Genomic DNA, 19,566 nt, shown 5'->3' on the forward strand with positions numbered 1-19,566 from the left:
GCTCTCGGAGCGCCTTTGGGCCAGGCAAATTGGCAGGTTTTGGAGTTGTGTTGAGTGTAGAAAAGCTAACGTAGAAAGAAAATCGAGGAGTTGGTCATCTCATTGATGGCTGTTATATATATATACACAACGCAACTATTCTGAAATTGGCTGCTTATCCAAAAAGTTAAAATGCTGGGAAGTTTTGGATGACTTTTAATTTTGCGTACGGTTCCATCATAACGCTGTGTGAGGCATTATAAAATGCTCGCAGTGCGTACATGACCCTGGGAAGCCCTGGTCTTCAGCCCAGCCAGGCAAAAAGCTGGAGGAAAAAGCAAGGAAAATGCTCGTTTCTGACCTTGCTCCGACGGGAAGAGAATCACTAAGATAATACTTGCTTGAAAATGTGGTCTTTTCTGAGAGCTGAAAGAAGAAGAGACAGAGTGTGTTCTATAATGCCATGGGGAAGAGCATGTCCTGTAGTGGCAATGGATAATGCTTTAGCTTGCTTGTTTTGCCTATAAAGAAAAAAATTATTGTGTTTTCTTGCACTTAGGAGTCTTGAATGTGAACTGGGACTTCACAGTACTGGGTGCAAGCAAAGCACTTGTGAATGTAGAATAGCGTCAGCATTTCAGAAGTGAAATTAAAAGTCATGCTAGCGATCTCAAGAGAGGTCTGTGGGCTTTGGAGGGTGAGATAAGGGATAGGAAGAAGGGAAGTGTGTTTTATTTTGAATCTATTTTTTCTTTTCCTGTTTTTAGAATTAACTTTCTCTTGTTCTAAACCACACCCAGATAATACTTAGGAGCTGAGGTAGGGTAACGTTGTGAGAAAATAAGTTGGTCAGTGGGTGTGAGCTGGCAAAAGATGAGGCAACTGCTTCTAGAATATTTCAGGCTATTATATTACAGCTAAGTCACCCAATGGCTTTGAGTATATGATATTTCAGTTAGTTATGATGTTGAGGTGACAAGGCTAGAAGTCTCTCCTGTTTTTTTGACCCAAGGTTTATAGCACTTGTGATGCTGTCTGCTGGCCAGAATGTCTAATAGCTGCCAACTGTTCATACTGTCTGTTTTACAGACAGCCACCAGTCAAGCTGGTTTGCAGCTGAAGTATCTTTTTATCTATATATAGCTACATAAATATCTTTATTTTTAAAACAAGTGTTGGCTCACCAAGCTGCACAATTGACATTTGAAAAAATGCTTTATAATACAGAGATGGGTGTTGTAATGTGATTTTGGAAGTTGATTAAAAGCTGTGCTTATAATTTCAAGTTAATTGAAAGCTCCATGGCCCTTTCTATAGAGGAATAGAAATATGGTAGGAATATTTGCCTTAATTGTATCAAGTCAAATTGCATTTGATTTGGTTGCTGGGCTTTATTTGAAGTTTGGAATTAAACTCAGTGAATTTGCTTTTTCCCCCTCTCTTAAAAATTAAAAGACTTGGATGTCTGCATCTGAAGTCCCCACACCTACCTGCCTTGTTGGGATGTTTTCAGTGGTGGAGCATGTAGGGATCTGGCCTCAGAGCTAAGGGTTTTGAGAGAAGCTTGGTCAATTCTTTTTAAACCTATATGGAAAGTAACCAAACAAAGCATATTTTCTTTATACTCACCTTTCCAAGCCCAGATTTAAGATAAATGTTCCCCATTTTTTTCCACTGATAGGGAGTCTGAAATATAAATACAGTATATGGAGAGAAAAGAAGGAAAACACACTCATGTTTTATGCTGCCAGGAGAGTAGCATTGAACCTCTTAATGTTGCTCTTTCAAGTTTTGTAAACAAGAAATACAAACACTCTCAATGTTTAGTACTGACATTGGTGTTGGTCCAAAGTTGCTTATTATACCATGGTTTTAATTTCTCAGTCAGTATACTTTTTCAATCAAATATCAACAGAAGCATGCCCTTAAAATGGAAGTGATTTGCACACTCTGTGTGTTTGTGTAGAAAATAAGCAGAATATGTTTGGTTTTCTGATTGTCTAGGAGGTTAATAAGCATAACAATGTGTAAGTAATACTTGTTATGGACACAGTCACATATAGTTTATTCATGTGAGCTGAAATTGATTAATATGATAACCTTGAAATGGTGAAGCAAAAATTAAAGCAATATCAAATTAGAACAGTGTCAGTTTTGCTTCAGGGGCAGGAGCTGGACCAAGTAATGCGAGCAGAAGACAAGGCTCCTAGACGAATAATAATAATATAATAATATTCTTCAACTCCAAATTCATGTTCAAAAACAATAATAAATGTGTTAATGGAGTTAGCAAAAAATTATGTCTGGTGTTCTCTGATAAGAAAGACGCCAAAATGCATCTTCTCTTCCAACTTGGACTGCAGAGAAAAGCTTTCTTGGAATAAAACCTATGGATCTCCAAGACAAGTTAGGGACAGTATGTTCAATAGCATCATATTGTTAACAACTAGGTGGTTAGTGTGAATTAGTTGGATAGTTTCCATCATCATTTATCTGTATTTAGCAATTGCTAATGGATTTCTATGTCTTTGTTTAAATAAAGGTAGAAGGCTGGTATAACTTTTTTTTCCTCTCCCCTGTTCACAGAGTTGGTTCCTTCGATTATGAGTAACATGCTGAACCCAGATGCTATTTTTTCAAACAATGAAATGAGCCTGTCAGACATTGAAATTTATGGGTTTGATTATGACTACACCTTGGTCTTTTATTCTAAACATCTGCACACGCTCATATTCAATGCTGCCCGAGATCTTCTTATTAATGAGCACCGGGTAAGTAAAATGAATGGGATAACAATACACTTATGAATAAAGGGTAAAATAAATGATTTTTGACTGAGAGGCATGAATCATCTTTTCATGCCTTGGTCCTAGCTCAGCTCCCTTACAGCACATTTTTTACAACAGCTACATATTCACAACAGAAGCCCTGTTTTAGTCTCAGCTGCAGTTTTGAGCAGAGAACAGTCTGTTAAGGAATACAGTTATATTGGTCTTATATTCTAATGTGGGTGTGTGGTTTGTTGTTAGTTACTGATTGTCATTTATTGGAGTCACATTAATAAATAAGAAGCTTAAAAGTTACCATTACTGTGTTTTCATCCCTTGCTGTGAGTGCAGTGATTAATTTCCCTACGCAATATTTTTAGCTGGACTTCACAGCAGGGCTTTGATTGCACTGAGGGCTCTGTGTGTACCTGGCATTTCAGCTGCCTTGGCTGGAGGGGCAGCGTGTGCAGTGATCAGAACCTGGATACAGGGTAGTGTTCAGGTCAGAGCACTGCCCTCCTGCCTCTCCAAGCAGTGTTGACCACTTGACATCCAGGCAGTTTGAAGCTGCTTCTTGTCTAGTTTGGGGATGGGAAAAGCTCCTGTGTGTCAGGAAGTGGAGAAGGAGATGGGTGGCTGGGGAAAATGAAGGTGTTCCTGGGATAAAGACTGAAACAATTCTGTGGACTAAAAGAAGCAAAATTAATTAAACTGTAGGATTTGCAGGAAAGGAAAAGACAGAAAGTCCACGGAGTATGTTAATAAAGCTGCTTGTGTATTTTTATACAACCTAAATCTGAATGCGTGGTGTTATTCCACTTTCGTATTTGAATCTAAAGGTTAGGAGCTATTTATAAACACCTATAAATATCCTTGGAAGAGCAAACAAAACTTCATGGGTGCTACAAGCATACACAGCTTTATCCCCCTGCAATTTTGGCACGTCTTGATAGCAGTTTCTGTGGGATATGTAAATATGCTTTATTAAAGCTACATGGCTCATAGGAAAAACCCATGTTACTGTAGGAGTCAGGATTAATTCTTGTAGACAAAAATTCTAATGGTGTTCTGCCTTTATTATTTGAATGGATTTGGGTAGCAATAGCTTTACAGTTTGTCTTGCTTAAAATCTCCTGAGTTCTACTAAACAAAGGTGTAATTACTTTTTGAGACCGCTTATTGAAATTATTTCCTTTTGGAATTTATCTGCTTATACTGTTAATATATTTTTTTTTTGCCTTCACCATTAGAAAAAGACCCTCTAGACAGCATCCATTATGATTCTCACAGTCAACCCAAAACATGGCAAATTTTGCTCGTGGCAGTGGGAGGTAATACATCAAAAATTGCAAAATGCAGTGTAGGAAGCAAGGAATTGTCCAAGAGAATAAACATCAATTTAATGCTAATCACAGAGGTGGCAGCAGGTGTTCTGTGTAAGCTCTTGTTCCTGGGTTCATTTCTTTTCCTGATGCACAGGCCTTGTGCCTTTTTATCAGGAGTGCTGTTTCAGTCCAGTTATATTTGTCCCTACCAAAAGTGGGGTAAGCAAACAGTACAATTTCTATCATTTCTTTCTTTGGTTTGCCAGGAAGCTTTGATTTATATGCCAGGGTAAGTTCATATGTACTGGCATGTGTCTGAAAAGACAACTTTCTAGTAGAATAAATTAAAGCAGCAAGTCAAGCATGCAGAAATTTGATAAAGTCAGAAATAAATTTCATTGTACATGCTTGGTGTGGTTGCTTTGGGGCACGTGCAGTGCATGGGAGTTTTTAGTTGATCACATTCTGTATCATTCCCTGATGATTTCCCTTGTGTCTCTGCTTTGTGTTCCCTGACTAAACCTGTGCCTCTTCCCAGCTGTCTGTAGGCTTTTGATGCTGTTCTTCATTCAGATCAGTAGCTTGCCCTATGTTTTCCGCAAGTGCTAGTGTAGGGATGATAGGACTGTTTCCTTTAACTGTAGATGCCTGTATTCAGTACAAATGCAATCCACAGCAATCCATTGCAGAGCAGGTGTTCTTCAGCAAGACAAGAACTCTGGGGGGAAATGACAGTTTATTTTCTTATAAAGTAGCTAGAGGCTCTGTTGAAGCTGCCTAATGCAGTTTTCCCCCTGAAGGCTTGTAAATTAGCCATATATGTATGGAGACTGTGGTAGAGAGGGTGAAAAACAATGTCTGGTTCTGAGGCTGCTGTAACGTGGGGGAGGAGAAGGAAGGATTGCCTTTCAGTGTCTTCATCAAAGAAATTAGTTTTCTCGGGCCTTGTTGAAACTACTGAAGTATTTCACCCCTTAAAAACAAGTGAACAAAGCCCTTAGCCCAAGACATGCACCTGACATTTCTTTTTGTGGCAACCTGTGTTTTAAAGCAGGACAAAATTACAGTTGTCTGATAATGGGCTTGTGCTGAAAAATGTTAGACTACAGCTCACTTCATATAATTGGGTGAGCTACCTACACTATATATAAAGAACCTGAGGGAGGGAGGGGTGCATGACAGAATTCAGTTCATGCACATCTCTAAAATGGATTTTTTTTAATGCATGAAGAATGTATTAATAATATATTAAATTAACTTTTTAAACAAGAGTCTAATGTTCAAAGGTAATCACTACAGAACACCTGGATGTCCAACTTCAAATACCAGGATGGCCTTAGATTTAAAACCATGGCCTTGGATTTTGGAGAAATGTTTGACTTGTCTTGCAGGCATATGTTCCTGAAAATCTCACCAGCCTATGAAAAATTCTCCTAAATGATTACAGCAAATGAGAAGCATAGAAAACTTAGACTTTTAAAATTCTGCAGAAACAATTTTTATTGTTTTCATTATGGTTTTAAAATCAAATCATTGCTCTCTTTTCTTAGTATCCTGCAGAAATAAGAAAATATGATTATGATCCCAATTTTGCCATCAGAGGGCTTCATTATGATGTGCACCGGGTATGTATGAATAACTTTGTGATGAGTTATGTAGTGCTGAGAAGTTAGCCAAAGAAAATAAAGAGAACTTTTAAGCCTTTCAGCTTTTCACTCTGCGTTGATGTGTAAGGATTTTGTTTCATGTTTTTCTTTTTAATAGCAATCTTTATTATTACTGTTATTATTACTGTTGTTACTATTATTAACATCATCAATAAGAATAATAATATTTTTTTAAATGACCCTTAAGTAGAACATGTTTTGGGCATTTTGTACTTATGGTGGGTGGGGAAAGACAACTTAAGGTGCAACAGGATAGAACTAGGTAAAAGTCATCGATAAAAGCATTTTGGAAGCTGTGAAGGAAGTTGCAAGGAGAGTGCTCAGATGTTCTTGAGGCAGAAAGGTTATAGATAAAATTGCTTTGACTTTTGTAATTGCATGTCAAATAATTGAAGTGATAAAAATTATTTTCTTTTTACTTGCAAGGCATTATTAATGAAGATCGATGCTTTTCATTATATTCAGCTGGGAACAGTTTACAGGTGGGTAAAGTTATTTTTTCTTTATAGTAACAATGTGTGCTTTTACTTTTTGTTTCTTTTAACTCCCATTTATTAGTGCACAGCTTGGATTCTTACCAGGACCTGTGCCCTGATGACCAGAGCCATGAATGAGCATCGTGGCCTTGCTGGAAGGGGTTTTCTTTGCATCTCTGTGTGTACAGACAGATGTGTACACATCCACTGCCTGCTCCAGCCCAGCTGATTCCCCAGATCAGCCCTGGCAGAATTGGCAAGCTGGTTGGTCACATAGTGCTGACTCACTTTGTTTCCGGCTGTTAAATTGTGCTGAAAGACATCTAAAAATACCCTGATGACTTCTCTGCTGTTGCTTTCTATGTCAATAATTGTCACAGGGTACCTGATAGCATGACTTTGGTGTGGTTGTGGAGGCACTTGAGAGGTCCTGCTGTGTTTGCATAGAGCTTTTAAATTTGGACGCATCAACTGAATCAAATTTGCACCACACTTGGTACCAGACTTTAAATTAGACAAGAAGCCAGGCCACCCTTCTTAAAGTCATTGGACAAAAAGACTTTTACCCAGGTTTATTTTGTTGCACTGTTAGTTGTGTTTCCCCACCCACCATGAGGACAGAACACCCAAATTTGTGTCCAAAAGGGGATGTGACCTGGAAGTGATGGTTTGTGTCAGACCTTCATGCTGTTTCCTCAAACACCTGCACAGGGATGAGGGAGGAAAAAAGAGGCTGAGGGCCATAAGAGCTGATGTCAGGATGATGTGTGGTTGTACAGCTGCACTGTGAACTGTGTCAGGACTGTGAGACTTGTGGTAAAAGTAATCTGCAGCTTTGCCTAGGCAGTCATCTTTCCACTGTGGCTTTTACATTTTCCTCTGTTGATTTGTGCTGAAGTAGCTGCTGATGCACAAGTGCTTTCTCTAGCAGTATTCAGATAGCCCTTGGCATAGCTGTCTGCAGACCTCCTCAATTCTGATGGTGTTACTTGGTGTCTGGTTTATTATTTTGGTTCCATTTCTTTGTGCTTGCTGCTGTGGAGGGGGTGATGCTGAATTCTATATGTTAGAAACCCCAAGTATTGTCTGCCCTGTTGGTGCACGAGGCCGACTTGAATGCTGGAGTTCTGCCAGCAGCAGCTCAGAGTTGTGTCCCAATTGGTGTGTGGAGACAGAACTTCAGTAAAAGAGCTGGTTAATATAGGATTCTGCCACCACAGGAACCCTGAGGAAGTTCATGTGTCATGCCTTTCCACTGCAAAGCTGATGTGGACTCTAAGCACTGAAAGCACTAGGCTTGTGAATTAATTTATTTTTATTTTACTGCTGGCAACTCTTCTTGGTCAGACCAAGAAAGGGAGCCACTAAAATAATGATCTGTTTTACAAGGCCGCAAAACATCATTAAGAAGGTTTGGACAAAGGAGTCCAGCTGATCTGGTTTGCATTAGTGGTTTTTTTTTTTGATCCTGAATAAAATATCAACACTTCTGTGGCCTCTGGTGAGGATGTTTCTATACCTGCAGTCTTTTAGATGCTTTAGTGCAAGATGCTTGATGCTGTAAACATTCAAAACCAAACTAAAGCCTGTACTCTCTTAATAGTTGATGAACTCTGGAGAAATGTTACCTCCTTCTTCCCCATTTTTTATTTGAGTGTTGTAATTATCAACCAGCCTTCAAGTAGTTTTAATTTTTGGGAAACTGAACTGTTCATACATTTTAAAATAAATTCTTACATAGTTAAAGGTTGTGTATATTTTTCACTCCCTTAATTCTTCAAGGTCATGCTGCAGAATAATCTGATTTAAGCACTATCATATCATCAGTGCTATATAAGAGAAAAGGCAGCATGAGGAATTACTTTGTGTTAAGAAACTGGAAGTTCTAATCACTTCTTAAAAAACCCCTTGAGGCATAGCTTTAATGGACACTAATAAGCTCTTTTCCCATAAGAAAGTAGAAAGGACTTAAAATTGGAATGTGTTTTGTGTGCATGAGCCTGTTAAAATGTTACTTGTTTGGTAAGGAAAGGTGCTGTTTTAACTTAAAAACAAAAATGTTCCTGTGATGTTATTAGGGTTTTAATAAGATCCAGATCTAAGTGTTAATCTGTTGGGGTTTGGTGATTACTTGAAAATTTTAATCTGACTTTTGACTAAAGCTAGTATTTTTTTCCAGAGGCCTCAGTGTTGTCCCAGATGAAGAAGTCATTGCAATGTATGATGGTTCCCATGTCCCTTTAGAACAAATGAGTGACTTTTATGGAAAGGTAAAACCACAAATCAGTCTTTAAATTGGGTGAGGTTTTTTGGCATGAGGGTGGTGGTGTTTAAATTTTCTTCTCATTATATAAGTAGCACTTTAGTTTAATGCTATATGTGACGTTTGCTATCTAAAGTGACCAATTACTTTTCTCTCTCCTGCTTGCTGTAGTTTATTCTCTGACTGTTCCCTTACCAAGTCGTACAGACAGTGGTGGAACACAGAAAATCAAGTGACTTGCTCAGTGTTGTGCACAGATTCTGATAAAGGCTGGCAAATGAACCATATCTGGTTCATGTACTTTACTTTTTCCTGGTGGTCTGATGGCTTAGCTGGTACAGCAGCAAGTTAACGTATGGAGGCAACTCCTGCATGCAACCTGGCAGAGTCAAAGAGGATTTGACAAAAAATGAGTGATAAAAGATGAAACTTCTATGTTAAATGCTAAACTTTGCCAATAAAGTTGATTTTTTTCCTCTGGTGGGTTGCTTCCTCTTTCCCAAATGAAGGGTGAAGCTGACTTTTTGTGAAGAAGCCAAGTTTATTTCTCCCCTTTTAATGTCCAACTGTTAATTTCATGTTGACATGAAAAGTCCTTCTTTGTGATGTGAAACAATTTTATTGTTCTTGTACTTGTTCTTATTTTAAGGAGCTGAATTTAGAATTCCTGAGTCTAGTCTCTGCAGCAGTTGTGGATATCACTCTGGCATTCCCATTGGGATGCCTTTGCAGAAGTGCAGACTTCTAGTGAAGGCCTTCTCTTGTCATTTAGCTGAGCACTGTCTTGTTTTTATGAATTAAAATACCACTCTTTAGAGTAATGATTTGGATTTATTTGAAGAATTAATCACAACACTTTGGTTGGAGATAACTTTATTGAAGGTCTCAGTTGAAAAACAATCTTTAGCCATGTGGAGAGGGATGGCAAAAGCTGCATATCTGCAACTAAGCTGAAGTGTTTATACTGAACAAATGAAAGTGTTCTAATCTAGGAAATGCCTTTGTTTTTTCTTTCCTTTTCTTCCCATCACTGTAGAGCTCACAAGGAAATACAATGAAGCAATTCATGGATATATTTTCCTTGCCAGAAATGACACTCCTTTCTTGTGTGAATGAATATTTTCTGAAAAACAACATAGACTATGAACCTGTTCATCTGTACAAAGATGTCAAGGTAGATGTCAAGCTTTGAAGAATTGGATAAACTTGTGTATTTGTGTGTCTTCTCTGTGAGCACTTCAGGAGGGTTTCACCTGTTGTGCTAGCCTCAATGAAATACTTCACTTTAGTTCTGTATGGAGTAATTATGGGTATACAACCATAAAAATATAAGTAAAATTAAGGTAGAGTTTGGAAAAGAATAGACTGAAATTGGTTTGAAAGCTGACATTCTCGGACTTTTGCTCTTTTTGTGGGTTTGAGGGGTGAATAGGGGAAAGTGAAGATGTTCTTAGAAGGTGATAAAAGTTCTTTTGATTGTTGTTGAAACGTATCTTTTTTTCTCACTATCAGGGATTTACTAGGTTACAGGGAATGTAAGAGGCTATAGGGAATTCCAGTTTGGAGCTTTCATTTTGGCTGGTGTACAATCATTTGCTATCTCATACTTTTGAACTATCTCTTTTACCTCTCTTCCTCCTCCAGATAAGCTCTAATACTAGTCTAGAGTAATTTGACCCTCTTGATTCCTCAGCATGCGTCCTGCAGAGGAGATAATCTTATGTCATGGTTATGTAACATAGAGGGCCAGTTCTTGTGGTTTCTCTGAAGCATGTAGAGAAATTTCTGTACTATTGAGCATTACAAGCATTTTGGAAACCCTATAGTGGTATTTTTTGAGGATTTTGAGGCCATACCCTGAGTAAGCAGCAAAATGGCAGTACCACTGTTCTAAACAAAGCTGTCTGGTGCAGAGCTGGCTCAGGAGAGCTGTTAAATGCCTCCAGAGTGCCTTATAAGTACTTTGTTCAAACATTTAACTTCTTTCATCTGTTCATAAATTTCTTATGTAAACAATCAGGGCATTTGTGAGTGATTGTAATCTAAAATCTGTCAGGTGTACAACTTTTTTTTTTTTTTTTTTGGTAAGGGGAAAGGAATGTGTTCTGCTCCAAAGGTCACTGGAAATCTGTGATGACCCTGCTTCTGCAGAGGGTTTTCACTTCACTCTTCTGAGCAACCTTTCGCAGTTATGTAAAAGAGCCCCTCTGCTATATAGCTTTGTACTTCCCAAAATTATGAAGTTAATTTTTCAGAAGAGAAGCTTAGTCTTTGTCTAGTGGTGACATCATATATACATATACACACACATACATATATATAATTATATTGAACATTACATGGCATTTCTGTGAAATTGGGAGTGTTTGGAAATGAGTTGTTTTAAAAGCAAATTACTATTGCTATTTGGTGAGCGCTTGAAAAGATGAAGTTCTTTACTGCTCGTTGCTTTCCTCACAGGATTCAATCAGGGATGTTCATATCAAAGGAATAATGTACAGAGCAATTGAAGCAGATATTGGTAAGTACTAATGGTATGATCTATCAAAGCTTTTCTTACTGATAGTATATGATTTTTCTGGCTTCCATGTTTAAAGATTACAAATTCTAAATTTTTAAAGTTTGAAAGACTTATTCCCACTTGTCAAAGGTGTGTTTAAATATAACTTTGTGTTCTGAGCTCTTGGTTGAATGCATACAAAGTTTTTCACAAGAGTTTTTTCAATTAATGCTGTGTTTTCCCCAATCCTCACAGAGAAATACATCTGCTATGCTGAACAAACTCGTGCAGTGTTAGCAAAGCTGGCTGATCATGGCAAGAAGATGTTTCTCATCACAAACAGTCCCAGCAGCTTTGTGTACGTGAGCAGTTGTTTGCTGTTTAACTATGCATTTGTAAAGGATGGGGAAGATGAGGTTCTCTAGTATAATTCATTCTATTGCACAGGCAACTGCACTTTGCTACAGTTAATTGTTAATATTCCTCTGTCCTTTTTAGGGACAAAGGCATGAAGTTCATTGTTGGCAAGGACTGGAGGGATCTCTTTGATGTGGTCATTGTCCAGGCTGAAAAACCAAACTTTTTCAATGATAAGCGAAGGTGGGTGTTTAGTCAGTAAAGAATGATTCGAGCAGCTCTTCCATATAAGGCTATAGAATGTATTAGGAAATATTTTACTTTGGCTGCAATGTGAAATGAAATCATATTTGATGAAATCCTGGGTAAAGTCATTACAAAATGCAGCAACACCCAATGCTGAAGTCTAAACATTTACCCTTTTTTGCCTAAGAAAGTTCTAGGAGCTGTCAAAGGTGTACTGGAGCGACTTAGGGACACAGAAGCCATTTTTAACTTCTTATTTGCACGTTGGTGAAGTGTACTTCTTTCCTTATAAGCCTGAGAAGTCTTGATGCCTTTCAAATCAGACCCTTATCTGGAAATGTCTTCCATTGCTTCTGGGTTTGGTTTTTTTTTTTCCTTCACACATGATATTTAAAAGACATCTGGCTGGCTGACAGACTGGAATATTTGGACTAGTTGTGATTAAGTAAACACATCTCTAGTATGTATGCCCTACTTTTACCCTTGAAAAAGACCTATTCCTTTATGTGTGCTTATGATTTGAAAGTGAGATAGAGGGAGATGGGATTATTTTCCCTTTACTTTTTGCATTTAATTTAAAAAAGACCTTCACTATATGTCTTGGCCCCTGTCCTGTGCTCTCTCATCTTCAGTTGTCCAGGTGTGCAAACTGAGGGATTGGAAAAGATTCTTACACATCTATTTTTTTTGTGTTCTCTCCTCCTTAGTGGCAGACAACTCATGCTGTTTCTTCCCTTCTGCCTGGGGTCCCTGCCTTACTGCTCAGCAGTTGTTCTCAAAATTTGTTTATAAATGTCATAAGTATACTGGAAAGTTACATTGCTTTTCACTGGTTAAAGTGGAAGTTTTGGAGTTTTGCTTTTTCTCTTACAAAATTCAGATGCTAGAGATTTTTTTTCCTTTTGAGAGGTGAATATTTTTATATTTTTAATGCTAATACTTTAATTGCCTGAGAAGTGTCAGGATTCCTACAGCAGCATAACAATTGCATGTCTGTTCTAGACCATTTCGGAAGGTGAATGAAAGGGGAGTCTTGCTCTGGGACAAGATCCACAAGCTGCAGAAAGGCCAGATTTACAAACAGGTATGCTTTCAACAGACTCTTTCTGTTGAAATTTCGTACCTATTTCCTAGAATCCCAAGCTTCTTTGGATACAGAGGTTTCTAAAATACAGATGCATTCTTTAAGAGAGTTATTTTAATGTCTGAAGTATTACAAATTCATTGTTGGTATTTGTATGTCATTATCTCTTGAAGTGCTGCTATCACTGAAATCACCTGTAAAATTTGGGATTCATAGTGTATGAACTGAGGACAAGATTTGTGCTATGAAATATTTTTACTGGTGTACTGAGTTCGTTTTTCATGCCTGTGAAGGTGCAAGTGACATGCTGCTACAATGTCCATACCGTTATTTCTGCAGGGTAACTTGTATGAATTTTTGAAGCTTACTGGCTGGAGGGGCTCTAAGGTTCTCTACTTTGGTGACCACATATACAGTGACTTGGCAGTAAGTAGTTTGCTTTCCCAAAATCAGAGAAAAGATGAGGCTTTCCGTTAGTTTTCCTCTCATCCTCTGCAGTTATTCAATGTAATACACTTTCATTTGAGATTTTAAAATACAAAAAAATTTGGTTGTTAAGCCATATTGCCTTTTTTTTTCAGCAAGTAACCTTGGTGTTGTAAAATGTCAACCATATTTTCCACCTGACTTGTAACATTTAAGTTGTTTACTAACTGTGGTCAGGAATGTGTGAGGTTGTATTCCTGATCCAGATACTGATTGTGTCAGATGTACTAGAGTAAACACAGATATCCACATGTACAGGATATGCCTGACTTGGATGACAGCTGAATGAACTTCTGTTTTGAATGCAGGAGTCAAATCTTCCTGTCACTAGTTGTGAATGTTCTTCCCAAGATCTTGCTCTGATTTGTATCCCCACTCTCCAGGCTTTTTTTTTTTTTTTTTTTTGCCACCTTATAAACAAATGCTCTGTTAGGGTAAGTGAGCACCACTTGACTCTTTTGTAATTGATTCCTTTTGAATGCCTGGATGTGACTTATCCACTCCAAACTTTTGTAACATGTTTCAACAGCAGCAGATGTTAAAAATTTTCCCTCGGTCTGCTTTTAAAAAGAACAGTAACACTGAGTGCTTCAGAAGACTGAGGGCCAAGAGAAGGAGGATGCAGCTCTGTTCCACTCTGTCACAGTGGAGAGGAGAGCACAGGTGGCAGCTGCCTTGTGTTGTACCTGTCAGGAGCAGCTTGAATAGCTGGGGCTCCTGGTTGTAGCCTTCTGTCAGCTGGGTGTGTGGGTAACCAGCACAAATCCAGCACACAGTTCCTCCAGGTACTGCTGGCAGCAGCAGAGCTCTCATCTACAGAGGCATTTCCTGCTGTTTGTTTTAAACCTAATAAATTAGTGTTTATTTGCAAGTGCTTGTGTGTTCTTCATCTCTCCCTCTCAAAAATGTAGGATTTGATGCTTAATCTGAAATTAAATTCTATTGTCCATTGGCACAGTTCAGTCCCACTGTTTCATACTTCTGTTTGTACATAAAAACCAATTAAATTAGTGCTACTTTGGGATAAACAATAGTCAGATTCTTTTTTTTTTTTAAGCAGTTCTTAAGACTAATATCTGTATTTTGTAATTCCGGTAACTAGGACTTGACCCTGAAGCACGGCTGGCGCACTGGTGCGATTATTCCAGAGTTACGATCGGAGATTAAAATCATGAACACAGAGAAGTACATTCAAACCATGACCTGGCTGCAAACCTTGACAGGATTATTGGAACACATGCAGGTTTGTGCTCTGTGTGTGTGTAATCAGCTCTGGCGAGCCAGAGGGATCCAGCCAAGTTTCTAAATGCTGGACGTTGATGTTTGCAAGTGCTTTCAGTCTCGCTGAAGAGTTGGACTGTAGATAAATGCAATTACTTGTGTGGTTAGTTAATAAGAGTTTTCTCAACATCTTGTCCCCTTTCTCCAGTGGTCAGCCTGGATCAATTCCTGATTTTGGTTGTTTAAAAATGCATGTGGATAAGTTCTGTATACTGATCTCTGAATTATTGCTCATGTCCTGTTAGCTGATAAGGGTTTATTAATAGAAAGGTTTATTTACAGAGTTATCCTTAGTTACAGGTTATCCATACTTTATATTTCAGGTTCACCGTGATCCTGATTCCCAAATGATCTTAGAAGAATGGAAGAAGGAAAGAAAGAAAATGAGGTGAGACACAGGGGATGAAGAATTTGCAGTATGCTTTGGTAGCCAAGGGTTCTATGCAATATCTTTCACAGATACTTGCAATTCTTCTTTGCAATTTCTTTCCGTCCCTGGTTTATATTCCCTGGTAGTTACAGATCTTATAAAATATTTTTGAAGCAATGTTCTACCTGTCACTTGTGCAGCTCTTCTCCCCTCTGACACTTTGTACATGTGGACCCTTTTGGCTGTTCCCTGTCTTTAGAGCAGATGTAACTTTTCTGTGTGAAAAGGTAACATCCCATCAAATCCCTTTCCCTCTCACTTTGATTCTTCTGTTCCTATCTGTGTTCAGCTGTCACTGTTGATTACACAGCTTCTGCATGAATAAAAGCTGTATTTCTTTGTCAAGGCTTAGGTCACTTTACCAGATTTTTTACATGATTTCTGCCAATTGTTTGTAATACATCTTAGAATACATAGAAACTGAGCTCTGCTCTAGCTTGGATTTAGCAGGGATTTATCACAAAGTTAGGTAATAAGGCTAGAACTCCTAATAATCTATTATCATGAAGGAGAAATCCCTAAATGCAGGGGGTGTGAAGTGCATAGTTTTCAAGGCCAGCTGTACCACCAGCAGCCTTCTCCAGAAATGTGGGAATAAATGAAATGGGAATGATACTTGGCAGTGACTAAAGCCCAGAACTTAATTCCAAGGTGTGTTTAAGATTTTTGTGTGCATTAACCAAATCTTTGCCTTTTCTTAAGAAGCCTTTTATCTTTAGAACATTAGATGTCATTAATATTTAGATAAAGACAAAAATCTTCTTTCACAATTCCTAGAAAAGAAGGCTTGAGATGTCATGCTTGTTTCTGATGTCAGAAGCAACTTGTCTCTAGTGAGAGATGTGTGAAGCTCTTCACAACTGTGATTCTTAGACCTGGGTTGTATATGTGCAAGAGGTGAAAAACTTCTGTGGCACATTTCATTGTTTTGAAGAACAATGGCAAGAGAATAATGCATAAAACAGGTTTCAGGATCTACTTGTTTCAGGTTATGGATGCCAGCTGGTGAAGAGATGTGTGCAGGTCTGTTCACTTCACTGTCTTTGTTTTCTCTTTCTGGCGGACAGGGAGATGAACAGGAACTTCTTCAATTCACACTTTGGAAGCATATTCAGAACTGATGAGAATCCAACTTACTTCCTGAGACGTCTCTCTAGGTTTGCAGATATCTACATGGCATCACTGAGCTGTCTCTTGAACTATGAACCTGATTACACCTTTTATCCAAGAAGGACTCCTTTGCAGCATGAACTTCCTGGCTGGTCAGACCAGCTGTGCACTGGTACATTCAGAATACCTTTCCTACAAGAGACAGTTCAGATCAAATAAACTCTTGGTGGCTCTTCTCTAAAATGGACAAATAGCTGTTGGTTTTCTTGAATGTACCTGAATTTTATTTAAGCCACTTAAATCTGTTACCTTGGTTTATATGTTTTTCATACTTATTCTCATAAGCTTTGGTTTTCTCCTCTCCTGCTCAGACATGTGAAAACTCCTCTTACACACAGAAGAGATTATGGACTGCCAAACTAGTAGTAGGACAGGAGGGAGAGGACTGCTGCTGTTCTGGGGTGGTTGTTTTAGCTTGTTCATTGAAAACTTTGATCTGCAGCTTTGTGGTTTACAAAGAAATACTAGGTCACTCTCTTCTGGCCCTTTTCAGCACTCCAGCTGGAGCCTGCAATGGACTGTGGCATGGAAGAGCTTATATGCAGTGTTAGTAATTCAGTGATACAAGTTAGTAACCAGCTTAGGGTGAGACTGAGAAGGATGGTCACACTTTTTACCTTTCCTTGCTGCTGCAGACGGAGCCTTACCAGTGAGGGGCCCAGGGCTGGAGTGCCCTGGCTCTGCTGCACTGGGCTCAGGCTCCTGGGCTCTTTCTCCTGTCTGTGCAGTTTCTGTTCTTGCCATGTCTGTGCTTGGCTGCAGGTGAACCTGAGCCTAAGATGGAAACTTGCAGTAGCTTGGGCTGCTTCAGCTTCCTTCTCTTAACTTTGAGGTACCTTTTTATTTTGAGTTTCAGAACATTTCAAGTATCCACTCTCCAATAATAGTAATTTGAAGAGGTTTTGCATTTCAAAGTGCAGACAGATCTCTCTATCAAGCTTTAGTTTGATCCTAAATGCTGCTTTTAAAGATTTGAAACAGTGTCTTATTCCAGTGGTATGCAATGTGGCTTTGCTGATCCCTAGGAGAGAATGTATTTCATATAGCCTTCATAATGGACTTCTAGAGTCAACAGTAAACACGCACAATGGAAAAAGGACTTGGAGGAAAAATTAAGAAATGAGAAACCCAGAGTTTTCTGCTGTCATGGTTTTAGCTCAAGCCCTGAAAGCTAAATTAGGGGTGGTACACATTTTGAATAAAGAAAAATAGTTTTGGTATAGATTAGAAGTTTTATTGACTTACTGATATTGAAGGTAATGCATGAACACAAACTCTGGGTAGCGTATGTGTTTTAAAGATTTGAGCTGAAAAATGTCTATTTTGCACAAGGAAAACATCTGTTGATGTATTTCCTCAAAGAGGCACTTTATAGAACTGCTATATAGTTGTTTTTAAATAAAAATTGTTTCCTTTCTCTGAATCCAAAGGAAATGTTTGTTTTTTAAAGTGGTGCTTCCCACCCCAGCCACTTTAGAACGCATAATACAATTAATAATTTCAAATTTTAGTTATTAAAGGCTTGGTTTTTAAAAGCATGTGATTAACAAAACATGTAGCATTTGGTATTCATTTTGGGATATCACTTGCTCTCTATCATGATTGCAGGCAAACAAACTTTTGTTGACCAAAAGTTTTCTGGTTTGGTTTGTTTGTTTGTTTTTTAACATGTCTGTACGTGCAAGCACCTGGATTGAATTTCATATACAGTATATTTCATGTTTTTAAAAGCATGTTTGCAAAGTAAAGAATGTACTGTAATTTAGCCTGCACAATTTTGTAAGTAGTTTTCCTGTAAGCTTGAAATCAGTACAAAGTTCTCAGAGGTGGTTTAGATTTTATGATTTTCCTATACTCCTATTTCAAACTTGACTGAAGTGTGTGATTTATAAACCCCTTTGTTTAAACAGATGAATATACTTGAAATTAATAAGTTGATCTGACTGTCCTGATGGTTTTGCTGGAATAAAAAGTTAATGTGTTGCAGGAAGTTAGTTTGACTGCAACTCATCAGGAGTTGACTTGGTGGGGCTGTGCAAGAAATATTTAGCGTAACTTGACAATGAAGTATGAAGATGGAAATATCCTGATTTGCCTTCAGTTCTTTATCTCAATGCTCAGCTTCAACTGAACTTGGTGTTATGTGTGTGGAGCACCTCTCATGCTCCAGAGATTTCAATGCACTCTTTTAAAAAAAGACCCACCCAAACCACTGTACATTCATCCTATGTTAAGCAGGAACAGTTTAATTGCCTTGGATGGTTATATTATGCACATAATGCATGTTTTATTTCAAGATTTTCTTCTCTCACCCTTCCTTTCTCTTAAGTTACAAATCAAACTCCTCTACCAAGCTATGTTGCAACAGCCAGCTGAAGTAAAATATTGTTTATATTGCATGACCTGTTGAAATAAACAATGTTGCATGAAAAAAGTTAATTATTGAAGGGTTATGTTTCTTTAAAATAACCCAACTATATATAATATAAATTTAAGTGAGAATATTCTAATGTATTATTTATTTTTCAGTGCTAAAGTGCTGCTTTGTAACTTTTAAAAATGTCTTGCATTTTTTTAATGATTTCACCTTGACACTCTCTGCATTACTCAATTTAACCTATGCTACTGATTTCAAAAAGATTTTTAGGCATGTTTAATGGGCAGTGTCTCTGTACTAATTTTGGCAGTATGGTTCATTTGAACACCAAAGCAAGAAAACGTTTTTGTTCTGGTCTATCAAAAACAAAGAGCTGAATAACCTGTCGGTAAAAAAAGAGATTAATGAGTTGTGGAGCTTTTATTTTTTTGGTGATAAAAATATTTAATGATTATTACAAAAATAAATGCTTGGACTTTATCTTCTGGTCTCTGTGAGCCTTAATATTTTGATTGACTGAGGAGAAGGAAAGAACATGAGCTGTATTGATTGCAAAATTCTGTGGAGAAAACTCTCCTAGATGTGTGTGTTTAAGTGTGTTTGTGTTCTGCATTTTCTAAAGTCTGTGAAAACTGGCAGGCTTGTGTAGGGGAATGGGGGAAGGAGTTGAGGAAACTGACTGTATGTTTGTTTCATCCAGATGAATTTGTATTTACATGTTATATTTCCTTCCTTGCCCTTAATAGCTGCATCAACAACACTGGATTTGTCCCCTGCCTGGTTCTGAGGGAATGTCTGCTGGGGTAGTTCCCAGAGATAATTCAAGCTTTCCTGGGCTTTCCCTCCTGCCCCTATGCACTGGGGGGATGTCGCTGCTGCCAGAAAGAAAACCTTTCTTTTCTTGCTGTTTTGTGGGGCTTCTTTCATGTTCTCATTATGATATTTAATATTTTGATGGAAGGAGGTGACACTGAATCAAACTCAAGTTTGATGCATCTCTGACGGTGTGTGGTGACAGTGACAGTGGCAGCTGTTGCTGCTGTGCTTGGTAAAAACACAGTGTGTGAAGAACCTTCAGGCCTGAAGAACTGAATGTAGACATTGCATGGCAAGGGGATGTTCATCCTCACAGTCCACTTTGCACAAAAATTGTTCAT

At 38.2% G+C, this 19,566-nt stretch overlaps 1 protein-coding gene across 1 annotated transcript; it reads left to right on the forward strand.

Annotated features, from left to right (window-relative positions):
• Window positions 1-2,492: 2,492 nt before the first annotated feature.
• Window positions 2,493-18,889, forward strand: NT5DC3 (5'-nucleotidase domain containing 3). Its single transcript, XM_031057059.1, has 13 exons — window positions 2,493-2,750; window positions 5,623-5,697; window positions 6,166-6,221; window positions 8,395-8,485; window positions 9,515-9,652; window positions 10,939-10,999; window positions 11,234-11,336; window positions 11,477-11,578; window positions 12,584-12,665; window positions 13,005-13,091; window positions 14,254-14,394; window positions 14,756-14,820; window positions 15,930-18,889. The coding sequence occupies exons 1-13, from the start codon at window positions 2,583-2,585 to the stop codon at window positions 16,189-16,191; spliced, it is 1,431 nt and encodes a 476-aa protein (XP_030912919.1). The 5' UTR covers window positions 2,493-2,582; the 3' UTR covers window positions 16,192-18,889.
• Window positions 18,890-19,566: the final 677 nt, after the last annotated feature.

This window comes from Geospiza fortis, unplaced genomic scaffold (genome assembly GCF_000277835.1).
Source record: "Geospiza fortis unplaced genomic scaffold, GeoFor_1.0 scaffold10, whole genome shotgun sequence".
Classification (NCBI taxonomy): Eukaryota; Metazoa; Chordata; class Aves; order Passeriformes; family Thraupidae; genus Geospiza; species Geospiza fortis.

Bases quoted from the DNA above. Each gene is read 5' to 3' on its own strand.
- NT5DC3 (XM_031057059.1), top strand. From the start codon at position 2,583: ATGAGTAACATGCTGAACCCAGATGCTATTTTTTCAAACAATGAAATG. The intron at 11,337-11,476 runs GTACGTGAGCAG...TGTCCTTTTTAG, and splicing joins AACAGTCCCAGCAGCTTTGT to GGACAAAGGCATGAAGTTCA. The intron at 13,092-14,253 runs GTAAGTAGTTTG...TCCGGTAACTAG, and splicing joins ACATATACAGTGACTTGGCA to GACTTGACCCTGAAGCACGG.